Raw genomic sequence first — 19,552 nt, 5'->3', positions numbered from 1 at the left:
ACTAAAAGATCATTAGCTGTCTTTTGATATTAATTTTAAGTGAGGAAACACAATGGTAAAATAAACCCCACTTGTGGGATTTGGCTCATCTCCTATCACAGATCACAGCAGTTCCAATGCAGGTGCCACAAAGGCATCAGGGGGGCTGTGATGTCTCAAAGCCTGGTGCTAACCCACCCCACTGGGTAAGAGGAGCCTCAGCTCTCCACAGTGCAGCTCTAGGGGCTCCAGTGATTAGAGGTAAGAGCATGCAGCCAAGAGGGCCAGGATATCCCTGCCTTCCATATGTGGGCTTATGGAAAACCCACCCATCTACAGGAGTACATGTAGGATAAACTCACTGGGTCACACTCAACCAGACCTTCATTGGGCCACTGATCTTCCTGGAATAATGTCTGTTCATGCCAACTGAAAACCTGATCAGGTTAAAAACCTGAAGGAAAATAGTAGAGTGTTTTAGCCAGTGTCTTTATCCAAAATGTAAAAAAAAAAAAAAAAAAAAAAAAACCAACAAAAAAACCCAAAAAAAACTCTTCATTCTAATTTGCTGCTGGTACTCATTTTCTTTTGTGGACATACACATACCTCATTCAAGAGTAAAGACTATTTGTGCTTTTAAATGTCTTAAAATAGTAACTTCTTAACCATGTCTTAGTACAAGGCAACCTTAAACTACAACCAATTATTTAATTACATGCAATGAAAACAATTGTTAGTTAATATAAAGCTTGCAAATCAGAAACTGTCTATGAAATGGGGGGAATAAGCAGCTGAGCCAAGCCAGCAGAGATGTGACAGCAATGGGAAAGAAACAAGTATGCACAAAAGAAAAAAATTTAGGACACCACCACATAAGACAGTATGTCTTATATTCCTTATACCTTGTACCTTTCTTGTTTTGCCACACATTTCCTTTGTTGCCATGGCAATCGCTATAGTCTTTCTAAGCCTCCATTTCTGCACTGTAAAATGCAGATAATATCCTTCACTGCATAATGTTTCAGTAATGCATTTGCAAACCACTTTTATGGCAAGGATGAATGGGGTCACATAACTGTAGATTGCTGTTAATTAGTTGGCTTATTACAAATTGGGTTAGATAACTGGTGTTCTTTGACAGGAATCCCTTCAGTTTTTAGATTTTCTTTTGTAGCAGTATAAACTTAAACCACTGTAAATCTAAATTCATTGATTCTTACCAAAAAAGCAACCGAATTTTTCAAACCCGTTCTCAATTCATTTCAGAATCTTCTCAATATTGGCTTCTTCAGGAAGATACTGGGTGGCTTTAGGTTTGTTCTGACAGCCACTTTATATTTTAAAAACCCCAATAACTGCATTGCTTATTTGGATTTTCATGTTAATAGACCATTCTTCTCTTTCAATTCACATTACTGCTTCCAAAATTGTGTCCTCCTATCATGGACGTAGTAAAAGAGGTTTTTGCCCTTTTGCTCTTTGAGGAGGATACTGCAGTTCTGTTTTCAAGATCCACTTAAGAGCAGCCAAAGCAACATTCTAGGAGACCCAGCTTTGAGCAGGGGGATTGGATTAATGACCTCCCGTGGTCCCTTCCAACCTTACCCATTCCATGAGAATGCTTCAGTAGAACTGGGTGCAGCTGAGAACTGATCTAAGATAGGTGGGGGGTTATTTTTTCCCTTTTTCCCTTTCCTTTCCATTATTTTACACATATTGAGACATACCTGCACCACAGCTGCGGGTGGCCAGAGCAGCTTCTCCAGGCAGGTGCTGTCAGGGTGCCTGCAACTCCGAGAGCATCCCCACTTGGGGCTGCCTTGGCAACTCCCCCAGCCCCGCAGGCACCCGAGCCTGGATGGGCAATCAAAGCCTCACCAGAGTGACGAGAGGACTCCTGGCATGGCAGATCCAGCAGGGTTTATTCAGGGAAAATCCAGAGGTCCAGAGGAGGTGAGGCAGGAAACAGGAGCAAGCAGGAATACAACCTTCACTGAAGGGAACCAGGAGTGAAGAGCCAGGAGCAGGGGAGGGGCCAGGGTATATAAGTGGGGAAGGTAGGCGGGGCCAGGTACCAACTATCCAATGGGGAAGGGAGTCAGGGGTGGGGTTAAGGTGGAGTGATACAGGATACACCAATGGGGGAGCAGAGTGGGAGGGGCCTCCCAGGGAAAGCCAATGGAGGAACGGGGAGCACAGAACTTTCTGGAACTGGGGGATGAACAGCAGTGGATTGACAACAGCACATTAGCATTAACCAGCAAAGAACCATGGGGAATCCTGCCAGGTGTCCTCCCATGGCGTTGTAGTTCATCTTCTCCATAGCTGCTTCCTGTGTCCAGCTGTGCCCTCATCTGAGGATCTCTTAATCCAAATATTGATTTACATAGGACTGCATATAATAATGGAAATTCAAGCTCCTGCAGAGTGCTTGACTAGGACTCCTGTGCCACAGTAGCTATCGATCATGTTCCCTTGGGACTGGACTGGGCCCTTCTTCAGATGCTCCTCTCTCTGGGGAAAGAGCCAGGAAGCACCAGAGGCATAAAACAAGGCTCCTGCAAGGTGTTCCTCAAATAACTGCAGAGTACAATAGGAACACAGCCCACAACAAAATGTTCTCTTTGTTTGGAGAGAAACAATAGGCAGGAAGATTTTCCAACAGATGTTAAAATTGAAATTAAGGACTGATGGGAATAAATAGAGGATTTGGGCAAAACCAGAAACTGTAAACAGGCTTCAGCTTTATGACTTACACTGTGAGATTCATATATCAGGCATTTAGCACTGTATAACACAGTGAAAGCTGGGTTTTGCCTTATTACTGTCAAAATTTTCCCTGGCATCCTTTGCCATTACTGACTCCTCAAACTTCCTGCCCCTCCAGAGCTGCTGACCACATCTTTGAAAGAATAGCTAAGATGCAGTGATTAAATGTAAAGATGAAATCATGATAACACCAGATGCAGAATGCAACAAATTGTTAGGCACAATTATGTCAGGAAGAAGGCATGATTGAAGAGAATGAAAATCACTTGCACTAGTGATTTTGCCTGATCATTGCACCTCTTCATTCACTGTAAACAAAACAAAATTAAATTTACTAATGATGCAACAGAATGCAGCTGCTGGAGATGGGATATGTTGTTTTGATCTACACTTCCTTTTATCTCACTTAAAATTTTGAACATGGCCATTTAAAGGCAATTCTCCTATATTTTTGTGATAGTTCAAGTCCTTTAGGTTCTTTTTTTCCAGAGGACAGCTGTGTTGTTATCTTGACAACTAATGTGTAGCAATGGCGGATTTAGGTCTTAAAAATCAGCTACTAAAGTGTGTCAGAAAAGAGATGAATTAGGCTGAAGTGCTTTCTGACAAACACTTGTCAGTGGGTTTATGAGCAGATGGCAGTTGGGAAGTTGGAGCTGTGTCAGTGTGCTCCCTGCAGTGCCAGCCAGAGCAGTGAAGACACAGACACTTCAGCACGGGCAGGAGAAGCCAGAAGAGAGAGTGCAGAGTACACTGGAATTGTGGATTTGCTTTCCTGCAATCTGCTTAGCAATTTGTGCATAATCACAGTGATCCTACTGCATGATCCAATAATGACACAACCCATAACTACATACACACTTAAATGATAAAGCCAATTCTTGTTCTAACAGAATTCTGAAGATACTTGGGAATTTTAAAAATATGTTGAAGGCCTTTCAAGAAAAAAAGTGTTTCAGACAAAATACAGGTTTTCTAAGGCCTGTGGTTTATAAAACAATGGAATACGTGGCCCAGTCATTCCAAACATTAGTGGCCCCACCTGTGGCTGGAACAAAGCTTGGTGGAAGCAAGCAATAAAAATCCAATTAAAGCTGCATTAAAGCACAGGCAGTAGAGGGTGGCCTAATTCCCCCAGCTCCCAGGCAGTATTGCTGTGGTGCACCCAGCACCTGTTCCAGGAGCTGGGGGCACAGGGAAGCATGGATGTGCCCAGCTGGGTGGGAAGTGCCTGGCAGTGGGGTATTCCCAGAGGATGAAAACTATTTCTTGTGTGTCCTTGGCATGATGACTAAAAACGGCTGACTGACTTTGAACAAAGTCAAATGCCTGTCTCCTATCTCAGCTGTGACTCACTAAATATGCAGCCTCCTGCTAGACAGATAGAACTCCAGCATTCCAAATCTTGTCCATAAAAAGAATCTTTTACTAACATCCTTCTCTTGGTAGCAAGCATTCTGCAGCACTTGTAACCACACCCCTGGCACGTGCTTGTCACTGACTTTTTCATGCCAGACTCCTTCCATCCATTAATTCCCTTCCAAGTACAGAAATGTGAGGTTCCCGTGTTGGCAGTGGCAGCAGTACATCAGTCATCCCTAGCACAGCTCCCTGTGTGACACACCAGCTCCTGCTTTCCTGCTGAAGTCTGGAGGAGTGAAACAAAGCTGATGACCTGAAAAGCCTTCACAGGAATGTATCATCAATATGCTTCTAACACATGTGCCCAGGGAGAGATGCTGCTTTTGACAAGGCAGCAGACAGACTACTCTCCAAAGCTGCCAAGAAGTGGCACAGTCCTAATTCCCCCTGTCACAAAAAAGGTGTTGCTGTCCAGGAGTTAACACCAGCGCTGAGGCAGATCTTTCACCTCTGAGAAGATAAGGCTGAGAGGGACTGGGAGAAACAATGTTTTTATTCAGACCTCTGCTACTGATAAGAAGATAACAGCAAGTGGTTTTCTCTAACTGTATCAAACAAACCTGGTCCCAAATGGAATATCCCATATTTACATGCATTTACTTTCTTTATGCCTCATCCATCCTGACCTGTAGCTATTTCCTTGAGTTAATCAAACATTGTTCTTTCTAGAACTCTGCTAATACCAACACATGGTCTGGATTTTCAAATTTTATAATAGATCAAAATTAACTGTTCCAGATATTTCACTGGAAAGATTGAAAGGAGTTACTGTACTCATCACTTGCCTAGTTAGCATGGTAAAAACAACTTGTCACAACTCCTTGCCAGAACTGATACATACTTGGGAATGATAAAAACCAGTTGCTCTTAATTAAAGCCAGGACGAAGGCTGGTTATTTTCAGTGTGAATCACACTGCAATGCCACTTACATTGAGCTGTTGTACTGCTTGGAAACCAAAAAGTCCTCCAGAAACTTGTATAGCCAGGACAAAACTCAAGGATAAAGCACAAAAGTGGAGGCTGAAAGACCAAAACAGTATCAGTATCATATCCTATATCTTACTCTAAAGTGAGAAAGCAGCCTGGCAGCACTGCTCTCTTTTAAAGCATCTCCCTCCTGATGCCCAAAAGCTATGCAGGAAATAAATCCCCACAGACTGGTGTCTGCAGAGCAGGTATTTGTTTATTGCAGTGCCAGTGAGGAGTGTTTTGTGGCTAATTGGCTTTGCACTTGCCATTTTTTCATTAGTACCATACCTATCTATCTGTAAAGCAGGTGGATTCCTGGTGAGTTTTTTCTTCTTTTTGTCAATTCAGCATTGAGCAACTAGTTAACCATATACTAGTCATTACATTGTATAAAAAGTTCTTTATTTCTGGTTGTATAGGTATAAAAAGCTATGATTCAGGTTAGATAGGTATCAGATTAAACAGATAAATAAAAAGTCATGATTTAGGTTATATTGATATCAGGTTATATAGATATCTTATAACTCAAGCTACATAAGCACCTTGTAACTTTGATCTAAGTTATATAGGCATCACTCCAAAGCAGCTACTCAGCTGGCTCTTGTGGCAGGCTTAACACCCTTGACAGTTCCTGCAAAGCCATCAACTTCAAATATAACAGAATTTAAAAGTGCAAATATCAGCTCAGAAACAGGAAACCTTGCCCAAATTATTTCTTTGCATAGTTTGTTGGTTTTTAAGAGGGATCCTGGTCTGATAAGGTTATCTGGGGATAGAAGCAGATCCTTCAAAACATGAAGGTTTTGTTGCAGCCAAAGCAGATGGAGACACAGAGCCCACGGAAGCAGCATCTGGAAAAGGCAGCTGCTTCATTTAAAGCAGGAAGCAGCTCTGCTGGTTTTAGGTAGCCTTGTTAGCAAACTGGAACAGGAGTGGAGACTGCTCAGGATGTGGTGATAAATGTGCTATTCTGCTGCCTCTGCAGCTGAGGAAAACACAGGCTGTTCAGGGAGCATCCCTCCTGACACTGGCTTAGGAGCAAAGTCTGTATGACATTTTGAACAAGAAAATGAAGCTGCTATCAGCATATCAAATTGTGAGGGTTAGTTAAAGCAAAGACTATGACTATAGGAAACAAAACAACCCTTATTTTTCTTAGTTTCATGTCACAGATGACTATGTTGAAAAATACTTTAAGATGACACCTTCTGGTTGGTTTTATACCACTGACCTGATGATTGCCAAGAATCCCATCCATTGTGCATCTCTGCTTCTATGGAAAGTTCCTGTGCAGCCACAACCTCTGCATGATGACTACAGAGAATCCTAGCAGGAAAAAAAGCCAGCAAAACCCAACAAACCAAAAGGTGCAGAAGAGACACACAGGCAACTTCCACAGATGCTGATGAATTTAATAGGAAGGCAATGGGAGCTTTTTCTTATGGAGTAGATCCTTCTCTGCCAATAACCTCTGATTGTTTACGTGTTCCCATTAAGGCTGGACTACAAAGAGTGGTCACAGCCTGAGCAGATGCATAAGAACTTGATTCTAACTGTAAGGAGCCCTTGAAAACCTGCACAGGTGATGAAGAGAAAAATCCCAATAATATCTCATTAGCAATTGTAACATATTTTCTCATTTACCATAGTGTCACCTCTCAGAAAAACCAGCATGGATCAGCCATGATCAATGTAGGGTGTGACACCTGTGAGAGAAATGTTATACCCCTTTCACCTTGAAATTTTCACAAAACTCCTTCACCCTGCCCATGGAATAAATAAAGCTGTTGCTGCATCAGAGAAGTCTGAAGGTTGATCTGGTGGAAGAAAACCCATTAATCTCTCTATGGTGAGATGACAAGTTCACCACATAGCTAGAAGTGCAGCACCTGTGTTTCCACTCCATTTCAATTACATTCTTTGTACAAATAATAAAACTGAACTCATCATCAAAGGATGAGTATCAAATTTTATTACAGCAGATTTTTTATCATCCTTCTTACAAGCAAGATGAAAAATTAATTTGATGGATCTACACTGTGTCCCATCAGACAGACATGGATGGGTGAACACTGACAGTAAGTTCAGGCATCTAAATCAGGTTGCAGTGTTCAAAGCCAAGGTCACTCTGGATGGTCTTTGGGAAGCACAGACCCCAAACACTGGTGTCTTGATTAACCCTGGGAGGCATCTACTGTAACATGTCAGTGGAATCTGGTAATTTACACCAATACCCCTATAGAGCAACAAATGAAATTACACGTAATTCACTGAAAATTTAGACTGGGATGTGAAGCTGCATCCCAGTGAAAAAAGCAGAAGAGTTTTATTGATTTCTATAAATCCCAGATCACTTTCTTCTTCTGACCATCTCTTAAATATTTCATGGTCAGGACCAAATAAATATTCCACTAAAATCTGGGGTTTGACTCATAGACAGTGTACACAGGTTGCTGAGGTGATGATTTGGAAGCTACAAAAATGCAGAGCAATGTCAGAAGCTGTTTTTTAATGAGTCAGACATAATAAATACACACATTGACATCCTTGAATTTCTTGATTGAAAGGTCAAAACTTTTTTGAAATGGTTAGGGAGAAAACATTAATTCTTTTCCATAAACAAGATGAGGTCACTTGGAACATGAAAGGAAGTATACATGAAATCACAAGTTAAATCAAAGTGTTAATATTAACAGCTGAAGGAAGATAAAAGAGGATAAAATTCCCAACCCTAAAGTGGCATTGAAGGCTGGTTCTATAAAGACTATGAAATACAGTGCAACTCTGAGGGCAAGACAATCCCCCTGATGATAATTACCAGGTCCTGGTATTAGCAAGAAAAGGGCATTTCTATCATTACAGATGTACCTAGAAGAAATGTTATTACCCATTAAAGTCCCCTATTATTCTGCTGTCAGTTACCATCTGTTAATGAAGCCTTCATGAGCTGACAGTTCATTCTCTAATTGCCACCCTGTGCCAGTCTCTGGTTCACAGCACACTGTGCACTGAGCCTTCATATATTATACATTTCATGAGCTGAGTTTTCCAGGCTTCACCTCTGATGTGATCTTTATCTCCTCCCTAAGTGACATCCTCCCACACAGCCAGCCCATGGCTTCAGAGAACCCTTTGTGGGCTGCTAAATTACAGACTTCTCTGACAGTGGAAGAGTATCCTTATGATCAAGCATTTCTTTCAAAGTTTGCAAGTCTCCTGTGAGACAGTCAACTCGAATGTTTGTCATTAAGAGGTATTTAATGCTAATTATCCTGCCCTTCCTCAGCTCTCTCTCCAGAGCAGTTTTTAAGTTTCCATAGATACCAGCCCATAGCTCTGTTGAATAGCACCCTTTCAAAAAATTGTGTTTTTTCCCCTCAAGACAAGACTGCTTATACCTAGAAACCTGTACAACAACATTTATGTTTTAACACCTCCTATGTACTCTGATGTCTCTCAGATGCTTCTCTCCCATGTGATATTCCCACCACCACACAGACTGAGGTGCTTCGGGTGTGTGTGGCATTTTAATAAAAGGTCCACAAATATTCAGCACACTGAGAGGGAAGCCACAAAAGCTAGCCAAAAGGAAACTCTCAAAGAAACAGATTTTAATTACTTCTTTTCTCAATTTTAGATTGAGAAAGTCTTCTTTGCAAGGGATGTGTCTATGCTGGAATTCTACAATTAGAGCATTCTCCAGGGGAATAAAAAATAGGCCAGGGGTTATTCATCAAGAACCAAAGCAGGTGTCCAATAACCAGGCTGCAATTCCCTCTTCCCCCACTCTCCCTGCAATAGCTGTCCCTGCACCACCTCTAGAGATTTGGGGAACTCAAGCTCAGTTTTCTCCTCAGTCTTTCAGCTTCCATCCTGAGTACATGAATGAAGAGAGGGCTAAATGGTTGTACCTCTGCCACATCACAGAAGGAAACATGAGCCTCAGACACATTGCAATATAACCAAATTTCACTTGTGTAACTCAAACATTGCCTTTTCAGCTTTGAATGACATCAGGTCCGTGCACTGCCTTCCAACAACAATGGCTAATTCTGATGCGCTCTTCTGATTCTGATATTCTTTCCTCCAACACATCAGGTATCTCAGTTTAGTCACTTATGAATGAGTGTTTTCAGAATTTATGTTCATTTATTATTTAATCTTACATTATTTAATCTTACATTTAATCTCCTCCTGCTCGATGGAGGCTGCTCTCAATAGCAAAGCCCTAATTATGTTTCCCTTTGATGCAAGAATTCATCATCTGGCTCTGGTTATGATCAAGGCAGAGATTTTGAAAACCAAGGCCTAATATAGGAACATCCAAACTAGATCAGGCTCAGTGACTTAAATCCTGTCTCCCACAGAAAGCTTTGCTGGGAAAAGAGCATGAAAACAAAGTAATCATATAACGATTACTTCCCCAGAATGAAATGTAACTTCTCCAGAACAGTCTCCTAGTCTCCTAGGATTTGCAGTACAGGGAATTCTTGAGAATGCAGTTGCAGGTTTGTTTGTAATTACCCTCAATGGATAAATTTAAGGTCAGAATTTACATGAATTTTCAGTATCCACTATGCCCAGTGACTTCTGATATAGATAAAATGCATATTTAGAGATGCTGGGGAGAATATCGTGAGTCTTATTACCAGCTTGCCATGGAAATACCTTCCTGGCTGCAGATACAGAAAGCAGCCATGCCTCCAGCTTATTCCTGGGGAATGCCATCTACTGGTGGGAAAGAAGCTGTTGTGCAAATACATTCAACTGCCAGAAACACTGTTTGCCCAGAACTTGAGTATCTCTCTGACTAGAATTGCCAGATTAGCAAGATTATGTATCTGGACATTATCAATGCAAATGAAAGAGGTGACATGCCAGGGGAAAAGGAACTTTTCCAAGGCTTAAGGAAGAAGGAACTAAAAATGTGAAATAAGCCACAGTCTGGGTACCTCTAATTTTTGCAATGCTTTCATCACCAATACAATGTTAAGAGATATTTTTGGAAGTCTGTCCAGCCCTCACTGGGTGAAATCAGAGAACATTTGGTTCTCTGTAATGTACTTGCAGCCAAGAGACAAAATTGGGATGACATCTTTGATGCTGGCAACATAAATGAAATTGCCTAAGTGAAATATTGATCCATGAAGTATCCAGGATGGGAAGCACACCAATGCCAAACATGCCAGACTGCTGAACTGGTAATACAGGGTACCAGGAATAACAGGTGAAACTGCTGAAGGAATGCAGAAGGAGCAAAAGAAAATAAAAGTACTTGTAATGCTTGTATTTTGTTGCCATGCTGCTCAGTTGTAATAAAATTCTGGTGTAACCTTAAGGCAATTGCCTATGGGATGACTATTTCCATTTATTGCAGCCTAATTATCCAAGTCCATTAGTTAAATCATATTTCAAATCTCTCATCCGTATTCATCAAACTCACAAAACTTACTTCTTGACAAATTGTTATTAAAATAATAAAGCCAAACATCAAGGGGACCTCAGGCTCGTGATGTTTGGATGGATTCCCTCAGAGTGGGATGTGGCAATCGTGGCCTCCCCTGAGCTGCACAACACAGAGGAGACCCCACTCACCCCAGCCTGGCCCCTCTCCCCTCCCTGCCTCTGCCTCTGTCACATGTGAGCACAAGAGGCTTTTCTTAAGCAGCAAGTCACACTAGAAGAGGATGGAAAGCAGTTTCTTGATGTCTGAGCAGGCCATGATGCCTCTCAGCAAGAACCAAAGGGCTGCAGTGTGCTTTCTTTGTGCCAGAGCCACTCCCTTGCAAGTGCCTGGAAACCAGGCTGGAATAACTACACCAGCTGCTGCTACTGACACCCACACCAAAGAGGCCACAGCCACATCCCTCACAGGACTAAGTGGATGTTTCCTTACTGAAGAAAAGAAAGTTCCTCCTTGGTAAATGGTAGGTAACACTGTGAGCTCTGAAGCAGATGCCCTTCCACTGGCACTGACCAAACCGTTGACTTTTCTCTGCATGTGTGGGAACAAGAAGAAAATGTGAACTGCATCATATGCAGGAAGACTTCTACAAAACATTTTAAAAAATGAAGAGAATCAGTAGGCAAGCAAAACCCTGGCTGGCAAAGGGTATAAGGCTAATAGGAAACGCTCATGGCAGAATTTAGTTTTCCCCATTCATTTAACTAGGATCAGCTCCAACAGCAACATTTGATTTCCCAAGTGATACAGCCTTATAAGCATTTTCTCAGAGAGTCTAAAAATCATTCCTTTTTTCTTGGCCAGAACACCAATCACTCATAGCAAAAGCATAGTTGACAACAACCTCTAAACATAAAACGAGGCTATTAACACGTAAATCTTTTGTCAAGATTTGCAAAACTACTAATGCATAGTTTCTTTTAAATAAGTGAAGGTTCCAGCTATGCCATCCCACTCTTGAAGTGTGCAAAAATTGCCCTTTAGCTTCAGTAAAGCTTTGGTACCAGAGAGCTTGTGGCACACCAAGAAAACTGCCCCCCATGTGAAAGCATCTCTGTAAAGAACAACAAGAAGAAGACTATGTACACTGTGCTATTTGGAAAAGGCACAATGACTTAGCTTTGGGTTCAGATGCAGGCAAAGACCCAATGGAAATATATTTATTACCTTACTGGAAGAAGATACCAGGGGGATCTTCAGCACCCTCTGGCCCAATAGGCTCTACAGCCAGCTGGAGTGTACCCCCTCTCCATGTGGTTTCCCAAGTATTTTTGGAAGCTGATTTTGGCCTGTTCTGGGAAAACAGAACTATCTGTCTGCCATGTGGGAAAATTGTTCTGTTTTTCTGTCATTACTCTGGATATACTCACCCACATATGCTCGAGTCATGGGAAATGGCATGATTCAGACAGCTCTCAGAAATTACTGAAGGATGTCTTTGGAAGTGAAAATAATTATCAGGAAATCACAGAGAAAAAAAAATTCAGAAACATCAGTATTGATATGCCTTGAAAAACAACACTGCATCTTTCATTTGCTTGGGCTGTTGTCATTCCTCTTTACTAACTCTAATAATTTACATATCTTAGAGCAAGAAAATGCTTGAAGTATGGATTTTGAGACCTGCTGTTCTGAGAGTGCTGCCCACCTAATGCACACTTGTATCAGCTGTCTGCAAGGTCTCAGGACAGCACTCGCACAGTCTTCAACAATAAGTCTCCAAAATGCAGAGTTATGGACTGATAGTTCATGTTTTTAGGAACAGAGTTTTTTTAAGACATTATCCCCTGCCAAAGCAGCAATAATAAAGGAGCATTAAAAGGCAGTAAAGGCAATTATGGAACTTACTGAGAATCTCGAAATCTGTCAGGAGGAAAAACACTATAAAAGCTACTTCACATAAAAACACAAGTTTACATGCTGCAAATTCACTGAGCTGCTGTAAAAATATTTTACATTAGAGGAGTTCAAGAATATAGCGGTTATTCATGAAAGAATAAATTCTTCCATGTTTTCCTGGTGCTTGAGATTTTTTTTTTTTTTAGTCTCTTGGCTCTGACTCTTTATCTTTTATATACCACAACACAATCAGAGAGCAGTTAATATCACAAGCTTGATCTTGTCCAAACTGAAGTGAATGGAAAACTGCCAATAGGGCTCAAGGAGTAGAGAAAATGAGTCCCTAAACTAGGAGGTAATAATAATCACAAGCTCCATTGTCCCTTTCAATTTTGTTTTGCATGGCTGTACTTATTTGCTTGAGTGAGAAAATGATATGGGGAGATGTAAAAGGAGTATTTTCCTCACACATTTTAGATATGCAGATGCCATTTCTGTCTCTGTATTGGCTGTATCATAAACAGTTTCAATTGCAAACTATCCTCAGTGGAGCTCCTGATTTACAGAGATTAACTGGCCTGGAATTTGTATTTCTAGCATTAACAAAGGCTTTATCTTCCCCCTGAGGAAAAGGCCAGTCCACTGTTACCCTGAAAACACATGCCTCCCCCCACGACAAATAATAGAGAAGTTATTCAGCTGCTCTTGTTGTCTCACCTGATGCCCATTGGAATAGTTCTCTTTAGAAAGCTGCTGTGATTGCTTCTAAACTTATTTCAAACTGCTTATTTATGTAAATCGTTTATAAAAGAGGAGTTTACCACAGGTGAAACATTGGCTGAATTAAGGGAAGATTATGCACTGGTTTTGAGCAAGTTCTGTTGCCTTTTAGTGACAAAGGGGCCCTACCGAAGGCAGCAAGTCCCAAAGTGCTCTCAGCCTCCTCAGAACTCTCATGGAAAGGGAGGCAAAGCCCATCCCTCATGTATTTAAAGGCAGATGAAGATCTAGTGGGCCAAATCAGGAGAGTAGAGGTAAAGCTGCATTTCCTCTTCTGAATTACCCTTCAAAGTCAACAAAGCTCAGCAGCCTGAGCAGCTCTTTCAGGGGTCACTGTGTCCCCCTCCTGCTCCCGGGCCACCTCAGCCATCGTGCCACAGGCTGAGGGAGACCCAGGCCCTTTCCTGGCTGCTCCTGGGTTTGGTTTTTGGAACAGAGCTGCGTTCTGTGGTAAAACTGGCTCCTTGACATCACTACTATAATGCACTTAAACACTGTCCCAGGCCACTGCCAGTTTTGAAAAGAGACGTCTCAGAAATACCTGCAAATGTTGTGGGAAGGAGTAGCCAGGCAGGGCAGTGAGCCCTTGTTAGCGCTGTCCCGGAGGGAAGGGCTGAGGCAGAGCTCGGCAGAGGCAGAGGATGGGTGCCCTGAGGGCGAGAGCGCACTGCCCGCCCGGAATGGCAGAGAGCAGAGGGCATGGGGACCAGCTGGGGCGCGGTGTGGGGAGCCGGGCAGGCAAAGCAGCCGGCCCCGGCAGCGGCTGCGAGCGGACTGGGACAGACTGGGAGAGGCGCTGGGAGCGTCACGGCCGGGCTGGGGAGGGTCTCTCCTGCCCAGCCCCAGAGCCCCGGGCTGGAGTTTCTGGCGCACTCCGCTCTCCCCAGCGCCGCTCCGGGAAGTTTTGCGGAACCGGCGCCGTCCCCAGCAGCGGGCGGGTTGGGCTGGGCCGGGCAGGGCGGGTTGGGCTGGGCCGGGCAGGGCGGGGAAGGACAGGGCAGGGCAGGGCTGCACCGCCCGGCCCCTCGCTCCGCCCGGCGGGGCTGAGCGGGGCGGGGCGGTGCCGCAGCCGAGCTCCGGGTCCGGGCAGTGCCGCGGGCTCTCCGCCGGCACCATGGACCGGGACGGGCCGTGGCTCAACCTGTCCGGCAGCGCCTGTGCGGCGGGCGGGCCCTTCCCCGCCGGCACCGCCGTGCTGCTGGCCGCGCTCATGGGGCTGCTGGTGCTGGCCACGGTGCTGGGCAATGCCCTGGTCATTCTGGCCTTCGTGGTGGACCGGAGCCTCCGCACTCAGGGAAACTTCTTCTTCCTGAACCTGGCCGTCGCCGACCTGCTGGTGGGTGAGTGCCGGGGCGCCGCGGGGCGGGGGGTGGCTCCGCCCGTGTCACCGCCGAGCTCTGTCCGCAGGCGGCTTCTGCATCCCCCTCTACATCCCCTACGTGCTGACGGGCGAGTGGAGGCTCGGCAGGGGCTTGTGTAAGCTGTGGCTGGTGGTGGACTACCTGGTGTGCACCGCCTCCGTCTTCAACATCGTCCTGATCAGCTTCGACAGGTTCATCTGTGTCACCAGAGCGGTAAGGGCTGGGCAGGGGGTGCAGCGGCGCGGCAGGGGCTCCAGGGCTGCCCTTCCAGGCACGGGGGTTCGCTTAGGGCACCTGGCTTCCAACGCCCTTGAGCCTCTCTCGAGCAGCACGTGAGACAGGGGCGAGCTTCTCTCAGTCCTGGAAATAGTTCTGGGAGTGAGCAGCTTTGCCAGAAAATGCATTTCCTTCTCACTTTTACAGTGGAAAAGGTACTCTGCTTTAGAAACAGGCACAGGCTGTGTCTGCAGGGGGAACAAGGTGTACTTAGTTCCTCCCCAGCTGCATGTTGAATAAGCTTTAAAGTATTTAGCCAGCTGAAGCAGAGCTGCTCCCTCAGGACACGGCTGTGCCCTGTTGAGAGCCCACCTGCTTGCAGTGGGTATGGAACTCTCAGGGGAACTGGATGTGTACGGCTGTGATGGGTCAAAAGTGGCAGATTATAAATTAACATCCTGCACAGGATGCAAATGCCATTTCTGTGTAATGGCCACAGAAATCGCTCAAGTCGTGTCTGCAGCACACCACCTATTAAAAAAGGAAGATTAGACTGTGCACCTAATTTACACCTCCACCATAATGCCTTAGAGTATTTTGGATGGTGTCAAAATAACACATTTTACCTGCTAATAGGTTTCACACTTCTACACACACTTCTTGGTTAGTTCCACCCAGTTTCTTAAAGGGTTCATTTAAGTTTGTTGCTCATTTAAATCACAAAAAGTACAAAGAGAGACTGCAGAATCAATTCAGCAGTTTTAACAACTTCTTTTTGAAGTGGGAGAAATGAACAGATTAATTCTTTAACACTCAACACTCAGAATTCCTTTATTTTCTAGGTTCTGAATTAGCCATGAATTTTTCTTTCATAAACCAATCTCTCATGACTATGCACATAGTATAAATATATAAACTAGACAGTTTCAGAAACAGAAATGGAAACTGGTCATAAGAAATGAAAATAATCATCCACTTCAAAATACTTCAAATTAAATCCCTCATATAAAAATCCCTCCCCAAGCAAGAGTACAGAAAATGACTGTTGGGTTAGGGCAGTATGAGAACATATAAGCAGGACTATCTGAAGTTCCAAATTATTCTCCATCTCAATGAAAATAGTAACTTCCTCCAAGACTGCTCCTGAAATCATTCATAGCTCTGTTAAGGACTGCAAAATCAGACCAAGTTCAGACACACTCAGGTTTCCTCAGCTCTGTGGTTCCTCTACCAGAACAGCACTGGCTGTGGAGATCAAGGCTCACAGATGGGGCAGTAAACATGAACCCTGTACAGAATTTCAGAATTTCATATTCCAAAGGCTGCGTGGAGATACGAAGGGTGAATTCCAAGCCACTACATGCATATTTGTCCTCAGGAAAAACATTCCAGGGAATCAGAAATAGAGATGATCTTGACTGATTAATTCTGATTAATTCCATTGCTGATATGGCTTACTGGCTCAGTATTAGTGACACATCATTTCTGCACCTTAGCTTCTCTATTTTCTAAATAACAGAAATGAGTTATGCCTCTGTAAAGCACTTTGCAGACCACAACACTCCATCTATACACCTTAACTACAAACAGGAATTCTTTAAGTACTTCATGAAAGAATGAAATTAAGTATATCAAAGAGAAAGTGTTGTAAATTTTTTGCGTGATTTTCACTTTAAGAGACAGTATCTCTACAAAGCAGAAATAAAAGAACTTGCCTGATATTCTCTGAGTTCAAACCCTTTTACATATTCCAAATCATTTAAAAATTCCAAATAAAGGGTCCAATAAATGTTTTTAACCCTTCTGTAAACAGGTATCACAGCTAATGCAATTAAATATGAAACTGGTGACAGCCAGTTCTGGGAAGAGCGGTGGTTATTTGCTTTGAAGGAGACTTGGTTTTCAAGCTTTTAAGATCTGATCCACTTCTCAGAACTTATCCAATCACCTTGATAAGGCTTCTTGGAAGGCATATTTCAGAACTAACTTTTCTGTGACACCAGTAAGCTTGGTCTAAAAACCCTCATGCCAAAACCAGTCTCTCACCAACCCTCACAAGTGACAGAGAGGGCCATGCTCTAAAGCAGCCACATGGGAGATGTGTAACTTGTGTGACTTTTGTCCCTCAGGTCAGCTACAGGGCTCAGCAAGGGATGACCAGAAATGCAGTACTGAAGATTATGACTGTATGGATTGCTGCTTTTCTCCTCTATGGGCCAGCCATCCTCAGCTGGGAGCACATTGCCCAAAAGAGCATCCTCCCTGAAGGAGAATGTCATGCAGAATTCTTCTACAACTGGTATTTCCTAATGATTGCCTCTACTGTTGAATTCTTTACACCTTTCATCAGTGTTATGTACTTTAACTTAAGTATTTACCTTAACATCAGGAAACGCACATTGCTCCGAAATGAAAACCTCTCCCTCGGTCAAGAGGACTGTGAAATGAATTTCCAGGGGGAAAAAAGGGAACACACTGTGTTTTTTGTAAAGCCAGCTAACAGAGACAAACAGGAGAAGAGAACAAGCAGCCTTCTTCCCCCAGGGAAGGCTCCAAGGCTTCAGGCCTCGGCCGAGCTTGGCAATCAGCCATCCAACCTGAGTGCCAGTCTTGACCTTCCACCCCTCCAGGTGGATGTGAAGACCAGGCCTCCCAGGAGTGGCTTCTGCAAAGCAAGAGAAAGCCTTTGCCTCCCCAGCAGCAAAGTGGACGTTGCTAACATTATGGCAAACAGATTCAGACTTTCCAGGGACAAAAGAGTAGCAAAGTCTTTAGCAGTTATTGTCTGTGTGTTTGGCTTGTGCTGGGCTCCATACACGCTCCTGATGATCATCAGGGCAGCCTGCCATGGGCACTGTGTGCACTACTCCCTCTATGAGATCTCATTCTGGCTCCTGTGGGTGAACTCAGCCATTAACCCTGTTCTCTACCCACTGTGTCACATGAGCTTTAGGAAAGCCTTCATAAAACTCCTGTGTCCACGAAAAGCCAAAATTCATCCTGACATTTTGATGTGAAAAGTAGGAAGGCTGAAAATGAATACATATTGCATTTGGTGGGAACACCAAAAAGCAAGTATTGCAATACCTGCAGATATTTATGGAATACTGGTAAGTAGGCACAAGTGTAGATGTTTATGAATATGTAGAAATACAGTCATCTATGTAGCTAGGAAAATCACAGCAATGAAAAGAAAGGTCATTTTTCAAAGCTCTTTGGGAAATTACAGTAACAGTGTATTTTCTGGTAATGGTGCACTAGTGTTGAAGTGCTGAAAAAATAATTTTCATGGCTAATAATTAGAGTTCAGGCTCTGTCACTTTTAATAACTGTAAATATTGCTGGAATTTCATAAAGCATTAATCTTAGATCTGTTATATCTTACCCCAAACCCACTTCAAGAATCAAGAAACTCAGTGGTTAAGTCTAGGATACTTTCCCTGCCTCCACTTAGTGGCAAGCCAGACAAGGCATGACCAAAGAAAAAAATACAGGAAAAGCATGGGAGAGGAGGCAGCACAACAGCAAACGTTACCAGAGAAGCTGAGCAACTGTAGCAGGTAAGGGAGCATTGATGTGAGGGAAAAGGTGATGGAAATAGAAGAGAGAGGAATATTTAGTAGAACAAAGTCCAGGAACAGAAGTATAAAAGGGTTTTGAGCTTTTTAATAGGAGATACAAGAATTGGTAACTTACACACTGGAAGAATTTAACTAGGAGTTCCCTCCCTCAGCAGTGACTTCCTTCCCTCCCACCAGGATCCTGCGTGAGCAGGGATCTACTGAGGTCAAAACTCCACTTCTTACAGGGCTGAGGGTGTTACTCTGTGCTTTGCTGTAAGGACAGAGTAAGCCTAAGTAGTCTATGAGATCCATGACAGAGCTTTAGGTAAGCTTCCCTTCCAGTAATTTTTAAAACATTTACCATCAGACCTTTACTACTGCTGGCTAGATTAAAAAAAAAAAAAATTCCCCTACCCCCCCACTGAATCTTTCCATCCATCAAGTCACTAGTGGTCAAGAAAGTATCACTTCAAGTGGTGAGATATTTCCCAGGTTATGCATCATGAGTGGCACGACTCAAAGTCTGTTACAATTTACAGCCTTGCTACAGCCCAAGAGTCTCTGCCATTGTGCCTGTGCCACAGGAGCAGCTCACACAACTGATTCTGAGTTTGCAGATTTGTCCCACAAGGTGTGACATTGAGCATCACTAATGATACAACTTTGTTCCACCATCACCAGCATTTACTACATAACAGATGCTTTCCTTTGCTGACAAGTGATAGTTACTTAACAGCTCTAATTGTCCATTGCCAGAGTCAAAATGCATGGTAATACAATTGATCTTAAAGTTTACAGGCAGTAAAGTTATTTTCTTTGTAAACTGTCAATAAAAGTAATTAAGAGCTGTGGAAGAGTCCTAACTGTGTAGCCCTAACAAGTGGGAGAGGGTGAAAAAGCACCAGTCTACATTTGGGTGACTGCAGTTGAAACTGCAGAACTGGTATTTCAAAGACACTTCCTAAGTTACAAGGACTGACACTGAGGACTAAACAGACATGGTTAGCAAATACTGTAAACTAGGAGGGCATATCCCTACACTATGAACATATCCACATGAACATAATCACCACATTTTGCTATGGATGTGCTATAACAAAACAGATTAATAGTTCTCCTTTGAGGAACAGTTTCAACAGATACAGAGCAACATGAAGAGTTTTGAATCAGCATCAGTTATAAACCTGGG

At 43.3% G+C, this 19,552-nt stretch overlaps 1 protein-coding gene across 2 annotated transcripts; it reads left to right on the top strand.

The window, feature by feature from the left end:
- The first annotated feature begins 14,314 nt into the window (after positions 1 to 14,314).
- On the top strand, positions 14,315 to 19,356 carry LOC311159416 (histamine H3 receptor-like). 2 transcript variants are annotated; one of them, XM_084215499.1, is made up of 4 exons: positions 14,315 to 14,563; positions 14,631 to 14,797; positions 16,930 to 17,099; positions 17,190 to 19,356. In XM_084215499.1, exons 1-4 carry the CDS (start codon positions 14,338 to 14,340, stop codon positions 17,815 to 17,817), a joined length of 1,191 nt encoding a protein of 396 aa, XP_084071625.1. In that variant the 5' UTR covers positions 14,315 to 14,337; the 3' UTR covers positions 17,818 to 19,356. The 2 variants fall into 2 exon arrangements, with proteins under 2 accessions (XP_084071625.1, XP_084071624.1); XM_084215498.1 differs by having other exon boundaries at positions 16,930 to 19,356.
- Positions 19,357 to 19,552: the final 196 nt, after the last annotated feature.

Source organism: Fringilla coelebs (genome assembly GCF_963513975.1).
Source record: "Fringilla coelebs genome assembly, chromosome: 14".
Taxonomy (NCBI): Eukaryota; Metazoa; Chordata; class Aves; order Passeriformes; family Fringillidae; genus Fringilla; species Fringilla coelebs.
Note: the sequence above shows the minus strand (reverse complement) of the source record. Positions and strands in the feature narration are given on the sequence as shown.

Bases quoted from the DNA above. Each gene is read 5' to 3' on its own strand.
- LOC311159416 (XM_084215498.1), top strand. From the start codon at position 14,338: ATGGACCGGGACGGGCCGTGGCTCAACCTGTCCGGCAGCGCCTGTGCG. The intron at 14,564-14,630 runs GTGAGTGCCGGG...CTCTGTCCGCAG, and splicing joins CGTCGCCGACCTGCTGGTGG to GCGGCTTCTGCATCCCCCTC. The intron at 14,798-16,929 runs GTAAGGGCTGGG...TTTGTCCCTCAG, and splicing joins TCATCTGTGTCACCAGAGCG to GTCAGCTACAGGGCTCAGCA.